Source organism: Podarcis muralis, chromosome 7, assembly GCF_964188315.1.
Source record: "Podarcis muralis chromosome 7, rPodMur119.hap1.1, whole genome shotgun sequence".
Lineage (NCBI taxonomy): Eukaryota > Metazoa > Chordata > Lepidosauria > Squamata > Lacertidae > Podarcis > Podarcis muralis.
The window spans coordinates 90482488-90501810 of NC_135661.1; the positions used below are offsets into that span (position 1 = coordinate 90482488).

The window sequence follows — 19323 nt, forward strand, 5'->3', positions numbered from 1 at the left end:
GAGCGCCGCAACCCCAGAGTCGTCCGCGACTGGACCTAATGGTCAGGGGCCCCTTTACCTATATGACTGTATTATTATTTTTTATACCCCGCCCATCTGGCTGGGTTTCTCCAGACACTCTGGACGGCTTCCAACCAAATATCAAAAGCACAATACAGCATTAAACATTAAAAACTTCCCTAAACTTCCCTTCCCTTGCCAGACTCAAAGTTTCCCCCCGAACCCTGGCATAACAACAGATATCGCTGGTGGCTTTGCTGCAGCCCTGTGGATGTTCTGCCTGATTTTCTCCGAAATCGCTGACTGCTGGGTACCAGATGTAGTTTCCCTTGTTTGCCACCCCTTCTTTCAGTGGGTGAGAGAGAGAAGGGCATTTGAAGAGCAATTGTTACCCGCAAATTAGGCTAGTAGGAGTACAAGAGGTTTTGTAAGGAGAAATAGAAGAAGTGTTACAAAATGGATAAAGAATAGAGATGATTGGTTATAAGTTTTCAGTGTAATAAGCAAAGTAAGAAATGTGTACTAAGAGATGAGATTGGAAAATTTACAGACAGGACCGATGGAAGTCAAAAAAAATTGAATAAGATGTAAAAGCATGTTTAATTACTGTTGAAAATGGTATGTTAATACTAATAAAAATTTATATATATAAAAAAAAGGAAGAGAAGGGATAGTTCCCCCTTCTTGGGACCCTTTGCGATTCACATCCAGTGTGGCTCCCAAGAGCGGTGGGTGGACCAAGTCCTCCAAGAGACGCTGTCCTTTTGTTGGCGCTCCCACCCTTTTCCTGATGCCGTTTTGCCCACAGCCCCAGTCGGGAGTGAAGAAGAGGGAGGCCCCCAAGCAGGCGGAAGAAGAGGCCGCGGGGAAGGAAACTGGAGCCACACAAAAGAGCAAGGATATGGCGCAGCCGGCTGCCTCGGCCAGCGAGAAGGAGGACAAAGGCGCCGCAAAGAGCGCAGTGGCAAAGAAGCAGAAGTTAGAGGTTGGTGGTTGTTGTTGTTGTTTAGCTGTTTAGTTGTGTCCGCCTCTTCGTGACCCCCTGGACCAGAGCACACCAGGCACTCCTGTCTTCCATTGCTTGATCCAACTCATGTTGGTAGCTTCGAGAATGCTGTCCCACCATCTCGTCCTCTGTCCTCCCCTTCTCCTTGTGCCCTCCATCTTTCCCAGCATCAGGGTCTTTTCCAGGGAGTCTTCTCTTCTCCTGAGGTGGCCAAAGTCTTGGAGCCTCAGCTTCAGGATCTGTCCTTCCAGTGAGCACTCAGGGCTGATTTCCTTCCGAATGGAGAGGTTGGATCTTCTTGCAGTCCATGGGACTCTCAAGAGTCTCATCCAGCACCAGAATTCAAAAGCATCCATTCTTCGGCGATCAGCCTTCTTTCTGGTCCAGCTCTCACTTCTATACATCACTACTGGGAAAACCATAGCTTTAACTCTACGGACCTTTGTTGGCAAAGTGATGTCTCTGCTTTTTAGGATGCTGTCTAGGTTTAAGGTTTAAGATGCTGTCTAGGTTTGCTGGCCCTTAAGATCTACCTAAAGATTAACAAATTACATCAAAGCTACTTTCCATCTTTATGACCCAGGATGCCTGGTGAAGCAACTGGCCTGTGTATTTAGAATGCTTATACGTGCCTGTCAGGCAGAGAAACAGGACAGGGATGCAGAGGCGTGGGTTGATCAGAAATCATATCATAGAATCCTAGAGTTGGAAGAGACCACAAGGGCCATGGAGTCCAACCCCCTGCCAAGCAGGAAACACCATCAGAGCACTCCTGACATATGGTTGTCAAGCCTCTGCTTAAAGACCTCCAAAGAAGGAGACTCCACCACACTCCTTGGCAGCAAATTCCACTGTCAAACAGCTCTTACTGTCAAAATAGCTCAAACCCAGTCAACACAGTGCTTTCATTGTGGACACAAATGGCTTGCTCCATATTTTTTGTAATTCCTCATAGCAACCCCACCTGATCACTACAGGGGAGGGCTGCCAAAGGTTGTTTGTCATGAAGGCCATGCCATGCCCTCTGCGGTTGGCGCAGCAACGCTTCTGAGTCCCAGAACCTTGGCTGACCCGGGGGGGTTTTCCGGGGGGTTCCTTCCAGGTTTCGACGGTCGCCGTGACCTGGGAGGACGGGCCTTACGTCTTCATCCTCAGGATCTTCAGCAACAAGATCCCGTCTCCCAACTGGGAGATCAAAAGTGAGTGAAACGGCACGGCTTTTCCGTGGGCGGCGAAGGTTGAGATTAGTCAGCGGTGCGGCGTTGGAGTCGTTGGGGAAAGCTTTGCCTTCGCGCGAGAAACGACCTGGGCTGTTCTGTTCCCGGCATTAGATACCTGGGTGAAGAGATGGGCTTTGTTTTCCAGCTCAGTTGTGTATAATGCAGGGTGGATAAAAATCAATGGTTTTTAAAAAAACTAGTAATCAAAAAAATCAGATTTATACAATACTGTATACAAAGAATAGAAATGAAAAAATCAATTATATCAAATACATTTTAGGGCTTTGAATCAATGGTCAAATAGTGGACCTTATTCTGATTGCCCCAGCTAAAAACCTTGCCGCCTTTGCTGTCAGCTGCTCATCTTGATCTGCCAAGAGAAAGGGCACTAGGGCAGTGGCTGGGCGACCCGGAATGGACAATAAAAGAGGGGTGAAATCTCATTCCTCAAGTCTTTATAAAGAGGGCAGGCCAGAAGGGCATGTGCCACCGATTTGCAACTGCCATCTCCACAGGGACATAAGCGTTTCTCGTGTGGAATCTGTTGGAATCGTCCCTCAAGTCCAGCCGAGGGCAAGACATTCAATCTTGCGAGAGTAAAAACATGTCTGTATTTTAGGATTGCTCAGTTGTTCAGATAGGGTGCCAGAGAGTCAAAATGGGAAGGTGGAAAATAGTCATGCCATGGGCAAAAATTTCCTTATTGAGGGCAAGTTGTTCTGACGCTCGATATCATTTAGGCGCTGGCAAATTAGACTGTTTGCTTGACTAAAAACCACAGTGAGTGGCTGTTGTGGTGATAAAACACAAGAGTGAAGTTTTTGATAGACAGTTTTAGTCCAGGCGCTTTTGGGATTTTGCAGCACTAGGGATATTAGACCGGGGGGGATTTGAGTTTAGGCGAAGCCAATAGTTGAGTGTCCTACGCCAGATCCATCATTCTACCAAGGGAAGATTAGCCTCTAGGCACAATGATGCGTTTGGGGCACAGGGTGGGACAGAGGAAATTGGCCTTAAGAGCTTTGACTGGGCAGCTTCCGTAGACCCAAGGTGAGTGCCTGTCCAAATCTGAGCTCCGTATAATAGCTGTGCTGGCGGTTTAGCTTGGAACTCTTCCAGGACTGAGGCTATATGTTTGCCACCTTTTGTGTGGCAAAAGCTGTCAGAATTTGGGTGCTTCCTCTCCCGTAGCCCCTTCCGCTCACCTGTCTCCTTTCCCCCTCCAACTTTCAGTTGACGTGCAGATGAAGCATCCTGACCACCAGTACATCTCTGCCTCCGAGTGGCCTCTGATGGTGGTGAGTTCTTTTCCTCCCCGTGGGTTCCCCCTGTGGGGCTCGGCGGTGCTGCGTGTGGGGTCCATCAGGCAGCTCAGAGAGACCGACAACCAGCACAGCTGTTTCAAAACAAAGAGACCCCGGGCAATGATGCGCTTTGGACCAATCAAATTTTCTGAGTCGTCTCCAAGGGCAGCCCCATGTAGAGCGCATGGCAGTAGTCCAGCCTGGAAGCTGCCGGAGTACAGCGGCCAAGACACCTCTGTCCAGCAGTTGGCGCTGTGTCAGGATTCCTGTCTTGACCCATTTCTGTATACTGTGTCAGTAGCCAGGTGTTGGGACTACAGTTCCCAGCATCCAGTGTGGCCCGTTCGCCATGGATGATGGGAGTTGTAGTCCAGCAAGGTCCGGAGGGCCCTGTTTTTGCTACCCCTGCAGAGCTGGTTGCTGCAGCCTCATCCTTCTCCTGCCCTTTCCTCCCCCGTAGTTCTACATGGTGATGTGCATTGTCTACGTGCTTTACGGGGTCCTCTGGCTGGTCCTGCTGGCCTGCTACTGGCGAGACATCCTTCGCATCCAGTTCTGGATTGGCGGCGTCATCCTCTTGGGAATGCTAGAGAAGGCCGTCTTCTACGCTGAGTTCCAGAGCATCCAGAGCCAAGGGACCTCAGGTCAGTGGGGACTTGCGGATAGCGATGTGCTTTGCCATACAGTGGGCGCTTGGGTTGCAAACGGGATCCGTGCGGGAGGCACGTTTGCAACCGGCAGCATTCGCAACCTGCAGCGGCGTGTCTGCGCACGCACGGGTTGCAATTCGGTACTTCTGCGTATGCGCAATTTAGCACTTCTGTGCATGCGCAACCCCGAAACCCGGAAGTGACCCCTTCTGGGTTTTGGCAGTCTGTAACCCGGAAATCGCAGCCTGAAGCGTCTGTAACATGAGTTATGACTGTACATACACACACACAGTTCCCAGGATTCCTTGGGGGAAGCCGCCATGACCGTTTAAAGCAGCACCGTGGAGCTTATGATGTGGACCAGGCACCCCCCAACCTTCGGCTCTCCAGATGTTTTGGGACTACAACTCCCATCATCCCTGACCACTGGTCCTGTTAGCTAGGGATGATGGGAGTTGTAGTCCCCAAAACATCTGGCGGGCCGCAGGTTGGTGACGCCTGGTGTGGACCTTGCGGGAAGTTTCTGGTTCCTCTCTACAGGGGCTGCCCCACATTTTCGCAGCCTCTGCCTTCTCTCAAAACGGCGCCTTCTCTCCTCCTCCTTTCCAGTTCAAGGGGCAGTGATATTTGCCGAAGTCCTGTGCGCCGTGAAGCGGATGCTGGCCCGGGTTCTGGTCATCATCGCTAGCCTGGGATACGGCATCGTCAAGTGAGTGTGTCGGCCGGGGAGAGGGAGAGGGGGGCAACCCCTTGGCCAGAGCGGCCGAGAACACCTGCTTGGTGTGCAGAAGGCCCCAACTCCAGTCCCTGATGTCCCCGGTTAATTCTCCTGGGATGGGGAAGACCTAATGGAGATTGTCAGCTAGGGCGGTGGGAGGGCCTTTTCGGTGTTCCCCACCTGAGGGCCGTGTTCCGTTCCGGGGGCCGCATGGGAGTGGTGGCTGGGGCTAGGAGAGAAAGCGTGCGAGGCAGCCAGTTGTGTAATAATAATAATAATAATAATAATAATAATAATAATAGTTTATTATTTATACCCCGCCCATCTGGCTGGGTTTCCCCAGCCACTCTGGGCAGTTTCCAACAAAACACTAAAATACAATAAACATTAAAAGTTTCCCTAAACAGGGCTGCCTTCAGATGTCTTCTAAAAGTTTGGTAGTTATTTTTCTCTTTGACATCTGGTGGGAGGGCGTTCCACAGGGCGGGCGCCACCACCGAGAAGGCCCTCTGCCCGGTTCCCTGTAACTGTGCTTCTCGCAGGGAGGGAACCGCCAGAGGGCCCTCGGAGCTGGACCTCAGTGTCCGGGCAGAACGATGGGGGTGGAGACACTCCTTCAGGTCTACTGGGCCTTTGAGGCCGTTTAGGGCTTTCAAGGTCAGCACCAACACTTTGAATTGTGCTCAGAAACATAATGGGGGCCAATGTAGATCTCTCAGAACCAGTGTTATGTCGTCTCGGCGGCCGCTCCCAGTCACCAGTCTGGCTGCTGCATTCTGGATTAATTGCAGTTTCCAGGTCACCTTCAAAGGTAGCCCCACGTAAAGCGCATGGCAGTAGTCCAAGCGGGAGATAACCAGAGCATGCACCACTCTGGCCAGACAGTCTTCAGGCAGGGAGGGTCTCATCCTGGGTACCAGATGGAGCTGGGAGACAGCTACCCTGGACACAGAATTGACCTGCGCCTCCATGGACAGCTGTCAGTCCAAAATGACTCCCAGGCTGCACACCTGGTCCTTCAGGGGCACAGTTATCCCATTCAGGACCAGAGAGTCCCCCACACCCACCCGCCTCCTGTCCCCCCAAAACAGTCCTTCTGTCTTGTCAGGATTCAACCTCAGTCTGTTAGCCGCCATCCATCCTCCAACCGCCTCCAGACACTCACACAGGCCCTTCACCTAGTTTCCAACACATCTTTCTCTATCAGTCAGCAGAGCAGGAGACCCTTAATCTCAGGGCTATGGGTTTGAGCCCCATCAGGTGTAAAATTTCCTGCAAATCAGCGGGTTGGACTAGATGATCTACAGGGTCCCTTTCTGCTCTGTGGTTCTATCCTCCACCCAGGGAAGCAGGGGGCATTTCCCAGGTGCCTGGGAACTTCTGGGCCGAGCAAACTCGGGTTGCAGAGCAGGGCGTAGGCTGGGGGGTGTTTGAGGGCCGCTCGGAAAGGCCTGGAGGGCCACATCTGGCTGCCAGGTCTGAGGTTCCCCACGTCTGCCCCAGCCACTGCCTATCTGAGTTCTGGATCAATTGTCTTCCTATGGGTTTTGTGCCTCTTAGGCAGGGGTCAGCAAGCTTTTCCAGCCGGGGGCCGGTCAACCGTCCCTCAGACCATGTGGGGGGCCGGACTATTTTTTGGAAAAGAAAAAAAAAAAAGAACGGATTCCTATGCCCCACAAATAACCCAGAGATGCATTTTAAATAAAAGGAAACATTCTACTCATGTAAAAACACGCTGATTCCCAGACCGTCCACAGGCCGGATTTAGAAGGTGATTGGGCCGGATCCGGCCCTGTTTAGGGAAGCTTTTAATGTTTCATAGATTATTATATTTTAATATTCTATTGGAAGCTGCCCAGAGTGACCGGGGAAACTCAGCCAGATGGGCAGGTTATAAATAATATATTATTATTATTATTATTATTATTATTATTATTATTATTATTTATTAGCCTCTTTGGGGCTGCTGCATCCTCTTGCATGGGAGACATTCTCGGATCATAGAACCGGTCGCAAGAATTGCAGCGCTGGGAGGGGACCTCCCAAGGTCATCTGGCCCAACCCGCTGCAACGCAGGCAAAGTGCCGTCATGTTCACAAGAGACCTGCCCCGTTTTCCCGCTGACTCGGCTCCTAGACTTCTGCCCCTCTTTTCTCTCCGCAGGCCACGGCTGGGGGCTCTCTTGAATCGGGTCGTGGGCGTGGGGCTGATGTACTTGATCTTCTCCATCATCGAGGGGGTCCTGCGAGTCAAATCGGTAAGGGTGGATGGCGGGGGGGAGGCAGGGAGGGTGTCATGGGGGGGTGTTTAAGCCCAGGAACAGACTTCTCAGCCCGACTGTCCCCCTCCCACCCCAGGAGCAAACTAAAGCCGCCGCGCTCATCTGTGAAATTTTCCTGGCGTTTGTGGATTCGTGTATCGTCTGGTGGATATCCTTTACTAGGGACTAGAAACTTGGGGGTGGTTCAGTTTGCTTTCTCTCAGATCTTCGCTCTTCCCTTGCCTTGTATTAGAGATTGGGGGGGGGGAGGTTCTAAATGAAGGGAGAAGGATAATGCTTTGCAATCTAATCTGCCAGCACACAAAGGATATCTGCGTCTCCACCCCCATCGTTCTGCCCGAACACCGGGGTCCATCTCCTGAGGGCCTTCTGGCCCTTCCCTCCCTGCGAGAAGCAAAGCTACAGGGAACTAGGCAGAGGGCCTTCTTGGTGGTGGCGCCCGCCCTGTGGAACGCCCTCCCACCAGATGTCAAGATCTGACTTTTAGGAGACATCTGAAGGCAGCCCTTCAAAACCCAACAAGCCTGCTATCCCAGCTATCCCAACCTGGTTTGCCCCCTAAAAACTCTGATACCCCATTTTTAAATACAATATACTCCCATAGAGACTCCTTATACTGCGTTTAAAATCAAAATCGCATTTGGGTAGAAGCTGTTTCCCAGGTCCTAGTCTTTATAACCCAAACGCTTTATATCGCGTGGTCGCCTGGAAGCGAGTGTCCGCTCGCCCTAGGCGCCTGGGTTGTTCGAGGAGCTGTTTATTCTCCGCTGCAAATCGGTTCAGCTTCCCGCCTGCCTGCCCTTTGGCCTCCCTGCTCTTTCTGCCTCTCCTCTTCACCACCTCTTTCTCCTTCTTTTCTCTTGTCTCCCCCCGCCCCCCCCCGCCCCCCGTTTTATCGCAGGCGCAAGACGACTTGGTGCTGCTAGCTGCTATCCCTCTGGCTATGCTCGACTCTGCCCTCTGCTGGTGGATATCCTCTGTGCTCTGCCTGGCCGGGTCGGGCCCCGACTCTCGTTCGCCTGCATGTGCCTTTCGGTTTCTTGCCCTCCTCCCCCCAAAAGTCATTTTCCCAACGATCTGCCCCTTTTCGGGGGATTGAGCTCCCTGCCCGTAGTGACGCTCCTTATCTGCTGGGAAGGCGTAGTTGGCGATAGTTAGAACATGGGAACAACCCAGTGTGACCCAGATAGACTGCGCCTGGACCTGGAGGCTCTATAAAAAGAACCCTGTGGGGTCTGGCCAGCATGCTGTTCTCATGGGAGCCAGCCAGAGGCCTGTGGGGCAAAGCCACAAGTAGGACCTAAGCGCAGGAGCCCTCTCTCCTCCCCACTGTTAATAACAGGAATAAATAATAAATAAAATTTTATTTATATCCCGCTCTCCCCAGCTGAAGCCGGGCTCAGAGCGGCAAACAACAGTAAAAGTAACACAGCATTCTAAAATCAATTCATTCTAAAATGCAATTAACGGCAACCATTGGGCTAGAGTTCTGTGAGGATTACCAAAGGAGGGGGTCAGGCTGTGCCTTGGAAAAAAGGCCTGGTGGAACAGCTCCGTCTTGCAGGCCCTGCGGAAAGATGTCAAGTCCCGCAGGGCCCTGGTCTCTCGTGACAGAGCGTTCCACCAGATCGGGGCCAGTACTGAAAAGGCCCTGGCTCTGGTTGAGGCCAACCTAACCTCCCTGTGGCCCGGGACCTCCAAGATGTTTTTGTTTGAAGACCGTAAGGTCCTCCGTGGGGCATACCAGGAGAGGCGGTCCCGTAGGTACGAGGGTCCTAGGCGTATAGGGCTTTCAGGGTCAAAACCAGCACCTTAAACCTGATCCTGTACTCCACCGGGAGCCAGTGCAGCTGGTATAGTACCGGATGAATGTGATCTCACAGCGCAGACCCCATAAGGAGTCTCGCCGCAGCGTTCTGCACCCGCTAGAGTTTCTGGGTCAGTCTCAAGGGCAGCCCCACGTAGAGCGAGTTATAATAATCCAGTCTGGAGGTGACTGTCGCGTGGATCACAGTGGCGAGGTCAGGGTGGGAAAGGTAAGGGACCAACTGCTTGATACGGTGGAGATGGAAAAATGCCACCTTTGCTGTGGCTGCAACCTGCGTCTCCATGGCCAGTCTCTTGGGACAGAGCGTCCCACCAGATCGGGGCCACGGCCGAAAAAGCCCTGGCTCTGGTTGAGGCCAGCCTAACCTCCCTGGGACCTCCAAGATGTTTTTGTTTGAAGACCGTAAGGTCCTCCGTGGGACATACCAGGAGAGGCATGTCCGTGGGACATACCGTAGGTATAATAATAATAATAATTTTATTATTTATATTCGGCCCATCTGGCTGGGTTTCCCCCCAGCCACTCTCCCCCCCCCCCATTGCTGTCTTCCTTAACGAGCAACACATCCTCATTAGCCTGGTGCAAACCATGAAGCTGCTGAAACTGCGCCGGAACCTGGTCAAGCTCTCGCTCTACCGCCATTTCACCAACACGCTCATCTTCGCCGTCATCGGTGAGTCTGGGGGAGAAGGGGGACCCCACCCCAACCCGTTTGCTTCGCGTCTGTATTACGGGCGCATCCAGGTTTCCCAGTCCCATCTGTTGGCAGAATTCATGAGATAGTTGAGCTGATTGGGACCCCCAGAGGTTATCCACCCCGACGCCCCGCAGTAAGGCAGGGATTGCCGTAGCTGTCAACTTTCCCCTTTTCTTGTGAGGAATCCTATTCGGAATAAGGGGATTTCCCTTTAAAAAAGGGAAACGTTGACAGCTATGGGGATTGCGGCTAAGGGGTCCCTGGCAGGTGGCCACCCAGTGTCCGCGGAAGATTCATTCTCTGAGCCAAAAGCCCACCATGGAAGGTGGCAGAATTCTCGACGGGGGAAACGCGAGACTTTCAGAAGTACAGCGGTACCTTGGTTCTCAAACTCAATCCGGAATTCCGTTCCAAAACCAAAGCGTTCCAAAGCCAAGGTGCGCTTTCCCCTAGAAAGTAATGCAAAATGGATTAATCCAGCGGTGTCCAAACTTTTTACAAAGATTTGATGAAGTGGAGGGCCGTGAGGGCCGAACAAAGGGCCAACCATAGGTCTTTTTGACCTTTTTTAGGATTGAAGTTGTTGAGGTTTTTTCAGGGTTTTACCCCAGGAAATAACCTGGGACGGGCTGGATGGAACCCAAAGCGGACTTTGGACATGCCTGGGTTAATCCGTTCCAGACTTTTAAAAGCAACCCCTAAAACAGCCATTGAACATGAATTTTACCATCTAACGAGACCATGGATCCATAAAATGGAAGCAATAAACAATGTACTGCAGCCACACAATCAATCAATCAGTTGCTGAACTGGGTTCCACACAGTCACAAAAACAAAAAAGAGCCGCAAAAACACAAAATAAATAGCAAAAACAGACAGGCCTCAGCGTAACACTCCAATCGGAAGCGTAACACTCAAATCAGAGCATGTTCGGCTTCCAAAAAATGTTCACAAACCAGAACACTTCCAGTTTTGCAGCATTTGGGTTCCAAGGTGTTTGAGAACCAAGGCACCACTGTACCTAAATAAATAACTCTCTTTAAGTTGCAGTAATCCACAAAACAGCTCCGATGCACACTAAGTGCACTCGGTAGGCACAGAAAGCTGATGCTCCTGGAGGCGGGTGATGAAACGGGCCGCCCTGGAGGGAGGGTGTGGCTGGCAGGCCAAAGAGGAGCCCTCCACGCTGCAACCTTACGTTGCAGCGCTGGCTTGCATCTTGGTTATTTCTCAAAGGGAATAATCAAGGCGATGGACGGCCCAAAAAACACCTGCGGTCGTATTGAAAGGCAGGACACCTGGAGGTCGCAGAGGGTGTCGCTGGTTTAAATGGCGCAAGATAAATATTTGGCCTTGCTGCCAAAGTCTCATCCAACTCACTCAAAATTTGTTTCCTCTGCAGCATCTGTTATCTTCATTATCTGGACCACTAAGACTTTCAGGCTCGCCACGTGCCAGGCAGTGAGTACTGAGGAGCCCCATCCAAACAGGGGTGGGGACATTTTGGGGGGGGGAGCTGAGCTTATGGCAATTATTATCTACATTTGAACAGATCTTTACACATACTGTTTAAATCCTGTTAAGAGTTTTAGCTGCTTTTCAGCGATCCCAGTCACCGTACTTTTCCGTGTATAAGACTAGGGGGTTTTTTACTTTAAAAGTATGTGAATAACTGTGGGTCGTCTTATACACGGATAATGAATGTTGGGGATTTCTTAAATTGGAGTCCCTAATAATAGGGGACGTCTTATACTCGGAAAAATACGGTATATATCAGGGGTCAGCAAACTTATTCAGCAGGGGGCCGGTCCCCTGTCCCTCAGACCTTGTAGGGGGCCGGACTATATTTTGGAAAATAAAAAAAGAACAAATTCCTCTGCCCCACAAATAACCCAGAGATGCATTTTAAATAAAAGGACACATTCTACTCATGTAAAAACACGCTGATTCCTGGACCGTCCAGGGGCGGGATTTAGAAGGCGATGGGGCTGCATCCGGCCCCCGGGACTTAGGTTGCCTACCCATGGTACATATGTTTTTAGCTTTTTGTATTTTACCTGTGCAAGCTGCCTCAAGTCCCAGTCTAGGAAAAAGGCAGGGTGGTCATTATTCTCGTCGCTGTCATCACTTCGCCCCGGGTCACAGAAATCCTATCAGTGCACCTTCTTTTTTTTTTAAAAGGCTCATTTGTGTCCTCCTTACCTGGCAAGGAAGTCACCTTGAACATGAAGTGCCCTTGAGTTCTCTCCAGATATGCCAAAAGTGCAAGGCTGGGTCTGGGGTTTGGGAGGAGAGTAGGCCAAGTTTGACTCAAGATGAGATAAATCTCTTCCTCGCTGCTCATCAGGACTGGAGGGAGCTGTGGATCGATGATGCTTTTTGGAGATTCCTCTTCTCCATCATCCTTCTGGTGATCATGTTCCTCTGGAGACCCTCGGCCAATAACCAAAGGTACAGCAACCTCTGGGCAGGCGATGCTCTGAAGCACAACTTGATTCTGAGGTTGAATCCTGACAAGACAGAATGACTGTTTTTGGGGGACAAGGGGCGGGCAGGTGTGGAGGACTCCCTGGTCCTGAATGGGGCAACTGTGCCCCTGAAGGACCAGGTGCGCAGCCTGGGAGTCATTTTGGACTCACAGCTGTCCATGGAGGCACAGGTCCATTCTGGGTCCAGGGCAGCTGTTTATCAGCTCCATCTGGTACACAGGATGAGACCCTCCCTGTGCGCAGACTGTCTGGCCAGAGTGGTGCATGCTCTAGTTATCTCCCACTTGGACTACTGCAATGCGCTCTACGTGGGGCTTCCTTTGAAGGTGACCTAGAAACTGCAATTAATCCAGAATGAGGCAGCTGGACTGGTGACTGGGAGCGGCCGCCGAGACCACATAACACTGGTCTTGAAAGACCTACATTGGCTCCCAGGACATTTCCGAGCACAATTCAAAGTCTTGGTGCTGACCTTGAAAGCCCTAAATGGCCTCAAAGGCCCAGTATACCTGAAGGAGCGTCTCCACCCCCATCATTCTGCCCCAACACTGAGGTCCAGCTTTGATGGCCTTCTGGTGGTTCCCTCCCTGTGAGAAGTGAGGTTACAGGGAACCAGGCAGAGGGCCTTCTCGGTGGTGACGCCCGCCCTGTGGAACGCCCTTCCATCAGATGTCAAGGAAATAAACAACTATCTGACTTTTAGAAGACATCTGAAGGCAGCCCTGTTTAGGGAAGCTTTTAATGTTTAATAGGTTATTGTATTTTAATATTCTGTTGGAAGCTGCCCAGAGTGGCTGGGGAAGCCCAGCCAGATGGGCGGGGTAGAAATAATAAATTATTATTATCATTATTATTATTCCGCTTAGAAGCATTCACAAACTCCTGGCTCGGCCTACCTGATAAGGTTGTTGCGAGGGGAGGGATGACGAGGCAACGGATGCTTCTTCTTGGAGGAGAAGCAAGCAGGCTGAGAACTGCAGCTGGGCGTCTTGGCCACTCTCCCCAGGCATTGCGGGGTGGGTGGGCTAGATGACAACCCCCCCGCCGCCGGTTCCCTTCTAACTCCGCAACTCTGTGACTCTAGGTACGCCTTCATGCCCTTGGTGGACGAAGGCAGTGAGCCGGAGGACGAGGACGAGGAGCCCATGGTCAACGAGGCCTTTGGTAAGAGCTCAGCACCGGGGGGGGGGGGGCTCCCTGCATTGTGTGGGGCAGGCCTGGGGGGCTCAGGGAGGTGAAGTTGGAGCATCTCTCCAGGCTACTGGCTGTCAATCGTTACCCGGAGAGGCGCAACGTAAGACGTAAAGATTCCCGCCGGGGAAAAACCGAAAACACGCAGCCTTCTCAAGCGATGCAAATTTGCATGCATTTGCATGAATCTCGTCAAATCAAAATGTATTGCTTATCCAAGCGTAGCCAGAAAAGAAATAAGCAAACATATTTCCCATAAAACAAACCGGCGTGGTGCATCTCTCAAGTCGCGAGGCTAGACTCGCAGGCATAAGGTTCGTAATTTGTTCTAATTAAACTGATTTGTAAAAACGTTACATGGTAAAAATACGAGAGAGAGACATTGCACATACTTTTGTAAATCAAGAAAAAAATTATTAAAAATACATTAAAATAAAATTTTTTGTTGTTGAAATTGCATAAAATACTATCAGTATGTAAAGCCATAACTACTTGGGACCAGTTTGCCTTTCGCCACTTGGATCTGCGGATCAGGCCCTGTTCTAAGTGCCCCCATAATCCCCGTTCCGCGTTTGTAAGAGGTGTCCTCCTTCTCGACCCCACCCTGTTTTTCAGAAGGGATGAAGATGAGAAGTTCGAAGCCTGAAGCCAACGGGATCCTCAAGGGCAGCAGAGTGGTAAGGATCCTGCACCCTGTCCTCCGCAAGCTGCAGTCCAGGCCCTTCTCCTGGTGGCCTGGTTTGCAAGTCGCACTCAGCCAAACCATGGTTAGCCGGGACCATGAAACCCCGTTCACCCTAAACGAGGGGTCAGCAAACTTTTCCAGCCGGGGGCTGGTCAACTGTCCCTCAGACCTTGTGGGGGGCCGGACTATATTTTGGAAAAAAAATAATGAACAAATTATTATGCCCCATAAATAACCCAGAGATGCATTTTAAATAAAAGCACACATTCTACTCATGTAAAAACATGCTGATTCCCGGACCATTGGCGGGCCGGATTGAGAAGGCGATTGGGCTGGATCTGGCCCCCGGGCCTTAGTTTGCCTACCCATCCCCTAAACTAGTGTTCCCCAACCTTGGGCCTCCAGCTGTTTTTGGACTACAACTCCCATCATCCCTCGCTAGCAAGACCAGTGGTCAAGGATGATGGGAATTGTAGTCCAAAAACAGCTGGAGGCCCAAGGTTAGGGAACACTGCCCTAAACCATGGTTTGGCTTCCCGCAGACATGGCCTCGCCTCCTCCTCCTTTTCCTTACTCTTTTGTCAGTTCTGGATCATAAGGCAGCTGGCTGCCTCTTCTGGTTGTAGCAAAGTACCCAGTAAACCCAGTGGTACCTTGGTTCTCAAACTTAATCCGTTCCAAAACCAAAGCGTGCTTTCCCATGGAAAGTCATGCAAAACGGATTAATCCATTCCAGACTTTTAAAAACAACCCCTAAAACAGCAATGTAGCATGAATCTTACTCTCTAACAAGACCATTGATCCATAAAATGAAAGCAATAATCAATGTACTGTATTATTAAATAAATAAGACAATATTGTAGATGATGAAAATTAATTTTTTTTTCTTACTTGCTCTGATGGTAGTTATTGTTTGGATTGGGGGGCTTTTATCCATTTCCGCAGTCACACGATCAATCAATCAGTAGCTGAACTGGGTTCCACACAGTCACAAAAACAAATTAAGCGAAAAAGCCTCAAAAACAAAAACGCAAAATAAATAGTAAAACCAAAAGTGCCAAATACAGGGGTACTTTGGTTCTCGAACTTAATCCGTTCCGGAAGTCCGTTTGACTTCTGAAATGTTTGGAAACCAAGGCGCAGCTTCAGATTGGCGCAGGTGCCCCGAAAACAATAGCCGACAGCCGCATCGGATGTTCGGCTTCCAAAAAAAGTTTGAAAACCAGAACACTTACTTCCTAGTTTTCGGTGTTTGGGAACCAAGGTACCACTGTATTTCTCACAAACAAAAACACACCGATTTGCCGTCCTTTGCCATCTTTTTGGGATGGCATCCCGCTCTCTGCTGGCTTTCGGCGCACGTTTGGAGCCAAGTCCAAGTAGAACAACCTGCGTTTTCTGGTTCTGAAGCCTTGCTGTTCATCCACAAATCTTCCTTCGTTCCCCTTTCTCAGGATGAAGACTTGAAATGGGTTGAAGAAAACATCCCGTCTTCCATGGCTGACGTGTAAGTTTTTGGCTTCCAACCCCACAGATGCTTGTTTGTGGGCTGTCAACTGATTTATTGTTCAGCTGTCTAGCATTTAATCAAATAAGTCAGTGGCTTGGAAATGCATTTTGTGCAAACGTTTTGCAAAGATAGCACTTTGAGGATTCTACTGCAGAAGTGCTATCTTTGCAAAACGTTTGCACAAAATGCATTTTGGGGGGTGCATTCACATTATTATTATTATTATTATTATTATTATTATTATTATTATTCTGCAGTAAAGGGAGTGTTCACAATTATTAATTATTATTATTAAAATTTATTAGTCCCTTTTTTGCCACAGCAACTCAGAAGCCTCATTAGACAGCAGCTGGGTGGCCACCTGTCAGGGATACTTTAGCTGAGATTCCTGCATTGCCGGGGGTTGGACTAGATATCCCTTGGGGTTCCCTTCCAACTCTACAGCTCTGTGATTCTAGACAGGCCCAAGCTGACTTAATCCGCTCCCGAGTTTGACTCTCCAGTGAAAGACCTCCGTTTTAATTGCTCTGATTTTATCAGTTGACACCTGCAGCCCCTGTCTAGCAATATTACAAAAAATTCACATTAATAATCCTCCTTTTCCCTCTTCCAGCGTGCTCCCTCCTTTGTTAGATTCTGACGAGGTAAGCCAAGTTCAGTTTTATTTATGCGTTTTGGCATGATGGAGCGGGGCCCTTGCTATGTTTCATGCAATAGGCACACTGTGTCGGCGTTCCTGGCCAGGCCATTGAGACTGCAACCCAGAGCTAGATAAACTACCATATTTTTCGCGCCATAAGACGCACCTAGTTTCTAGTGGAGTAAAACAAGAAAAAAAATATTCTGAACGAAACAGTGGGTGTATGATTTTTGTGGTGCATGCTGTGGCCACAGACAGGTGATTTGACGGTGAGTTTGGGGTAGCCCAGTGCAAAAATCCTGAGGATCCATGTGGATCCGTGCTTTGTAACCACGTTTTTGCACCATTGCATCCCCACAAAGCAGTGGCTGCATGATTTTTTGGGTGCATGCTGTGGCCACAGACATGCTATGTGATCTGATGGTGAATTTGGGGTGACCCAATGCAAAAATCCTGAGGATCCATGGGCTTTTACCTCCCCCCTCCCAGGCAGCCTCCTTTATCACTAGCGTCCTTTATCTCTCTCCCCGGTTGGCAAAGGCTGCGTTTCAAACCCCCTTCCCTCTTTCTAAAAAAAAAAAAGGGTGTTGTGCTTTTTGCCCCTGGGCAATTCGGCTCCAGGGATCACGCATTCGCTCCATAAGACGCACAGACATTTCCCCTTACTTTTTAGGAGGAAAAAAGTGTGTCTTATAGGGCGAAAAATACGGTATGTCCACTGAATACCCTTTATCTACTTAATCATAAAACAACGTAAGGCCTATGCGTCAATTCCCTTTTTCCCACCTAGCATCTCCCAGACTGTTCCTCTAATTTGCTCCTGGGCAGTGGCTTGTTTTAATGAACAAATACGCCCACAAAATTCAAGTTACATGGTTTTCCCAATCCCTCCCTATAGCGAATAATTTGCCAGGCCCGCCTGTGAGAACCATTGGCCGCGCTTCTGTGAGGTCACAGCAGTTAGAACTTTTTACAACCATCACGACAGAACTGCAAAGGAGCTCCTGTTCTTATCTGAAACATACTGTATTAAAGCTTTTGTAAAAAGTGGGTTTTCCCTTGTCCTCCCTCTCTCCACCCCCCCCTCAAAAAACAGGAAATAGTGACCACGAAATTTGAAATGTCCAAAATGGAATGAAGTCTGGATCCGGCCGAGCCGCTCAGCCGCACTCTTTTCCTGGTGGATTTCGGAACGGACGAAGAGTCGCCGATGGTCGTCCTTTTCCCTTTTTTCCTTTTTACACATGCACATATATAATATATATACATATATATATATATATTTGTATATGGTCAAAATATTATTTTATTACTTTTTGGTGTTTCTCTAACTATGGAGCTCCGAGGCTTTTGGGGGTTTGTTTGTTTTTTGGCCAGGCGAGGACCTTACGCCTGACCCCACCAGTTGGGGGGCAGGCATGCAGCCGAGATCACCAGCGCCCCCCGCTGGAGAGGAGGGGGATTGCGGGACAGTCGGACCGGCGTTGCTTTCTTGTCGACTTCTTTCCCTGTTTTGGAGCAGGCCTTCTCTGAAGAGGAAATGCGAGGGGGGCCCTTTGTAGCGCCATTTTGTGTCCTTTGCCGTTGGCCTCGGGGTACTTGTACAGTCGGGTCTCCTGACGCTGGCTTGGGACCTGAGTCGCTTGTGGGGACGGGGTGCAAAATTCTGGGGTAGGGAATGCGCACAAACCCAAGGTTTGTACAGCTTCGAAGCTGCTCCTCTGACCGCATGGAAGCGCTCTGCCTAAGGGGAGGCATAAAACGGGCAGTCCTCTCTTTTTGGAGGAATCCTTAGGGCAGGCACCCCTAACCTGTGGCCCTCCAGATGTTTTGGGACTACAACTCCCATAATCCCTAGCTAACAGGACCAGTGGTCAGGGAGGATGGGAATTGTAGTCCAAAACACCTGGAGGGCCGAAGGTTGTGGGTGCCTGCTTTAGGGGGACAGCGGCTGGTTTTTTGCGGAGGAGACGCAGGCAAGGGGCACGCCCCACTCCGCAATGAAAAGAGGGAGCAGGTTGGAAAGTATGACTTTTATGGCCAAGGAGAGCATTGGGGCAGATCTATAGGGCAGGCAGATCTATAGGGCAGGCAGGTTTGTTGATCTCTGGAATCAAGTTTCCCGCAGCAGCTAGCTGTGTTGATCCGCAGGAAACTGTATGCAAAAAAAGCCCCCGATTGGTTTATTTTGGGGGGCATAAGGGAAACTGAGGATGAAGGCACTCAAAAGTGTCCTTTGGGCAATAGCAGGCAGCAAGCACCCTTTCCTTCCGTGTTGGATCGGAAGAAGGATCGCAACCACCCCCGTCCTCCCCCCCCCACCCTTTATTCCTAGGCCAGCCTTCTCCCTCCCCTCAATCTGATACCCTCCAGATGTTCAGGACTACAACTCCCATCAGCTGCAGCCAGCACAGCTGTATATTGCAAAGCCTGACGGGAGTTGTAGGCAGAAACATTTTGCAGCCACCTGGCTGGGGAAGGCTGCCCTGGGAGATCCTTCCTGGACCACTTGAGATATATATATATGTTGCTTCCTGCCTTGATTCCGCATTCAAAAGATGCTTTTTCTAAAAATAAAATATAGAATTCCACCCGGAGCGGTGTACAGACTTATCCCCTTGGGAAGCTTGCTCTTCTGAACAGCTTTTTTCACGTTCCCAAAACTTCAGCCGGACTTTCTGATGTGACGCTTTCAAGGATACGCAGGGAGGGAACGTCGGATTTCTTCTCAAATAAACCCTTTTATTTATTTTTGAAATTGTACATACATCTTTGGGGAGGGAAAGCTGTGTGTGTTTTTATGCAGCCCTATTAAAAAAAAAAGAGGAAGAAAAAATTCATCCCCTAGAGTGTGTGTGTGTTTGCTGTGTTCCCCCACGGGTTGGGGAGAAGGGGCAGAGGTTCACCGGGAGAGCAGCTGCTTTGAGTGCAGAAGGCACCAGGGTTTTGGCACACAGCGCCTCTAAACTTGAAAAGTCTCAGGTGAGAGGACAGGCGGTCCTGGGCTCAACAGAGAGACCAGTACCACATTCTGGACTCCCCACCCCCCAAAAAAATATGAGTCACAACATATACCCAGTTCTGGTTGAGGGCAACTGTTGCTC

The 19323-nt window shown here is 50.1% G+C and overlaps 1 protein-coding gene across 7 annotated transcripts in view; it reads left to right on the plus strand.

Annotated features, from left to right (window-relative positions):
- The window catches only part of LOC114603084 (transmembrane protein 87A-like), a 30650-nt gene extending 11591 nt beyond the window's left edge, over window positions 1-19059 (plus strand). For 3 of the 7 annotated variants that reach the window (XM_077932415.1, XM_077932419.1, XM_028741819.2), the window contains exons 6-20: window positions 809-985; window positions 2109-2205; window positions 3460-3524; window positions 3991-4174; window positions 4790-4889; window positions 7062-7155; window positions 7256-7327; window positions 9572-9680; window positions 11107-11165; window positions 12052-12155; window positions 13278-13357; window positions 14000-14061; window positions 15524-15576; window positions 16193-16223; window positions 17316-19059. In XM_077932415.1, the coding sequence (XP_077788541.1) occupies window positions 809-985; window positions 2109-2205; window positions 3460-3524; window positions 3991-4174; window positions 4790-4889; window positions 7062-7155; window positions 7256-7327; window positions 9572-9680; window positions 11107-11165; window positions 12052-12155; window positions 13278-13357; window positions 14000-14061; window positions 15524-15576; window positions 16193-16223; window positions 17316-17357 (1329 nt within the window). In that variant the 3' untranslated portion in view covers window positions 17358-19059. Of the gene's footprint in view, window positions 1-808; window positions 986-2108; window positions 2206-3459; window positions 3525-3990; window positions 4175-4789; window positions 4890-7061; window positions 7156-7255; window positions 7328-8080; window positions 8150-9571; window positions 9681-11106; window positions 11166-12051; window positions 12156-13277; window positions 13358-13999; window positions 14062-15523; window positions 15577-16192; window positions 16224-17315 lie in introns of all 7 variants that reach the window. The other 4 variants (XM_077932417.1, XM_028741820.2, XM_077932416.1 and 1 more) reach the window with 3 other exon arrangements.
- The last annotated feature ends 264 nt before the right edge of the window (window positions 19060-19323 follow it).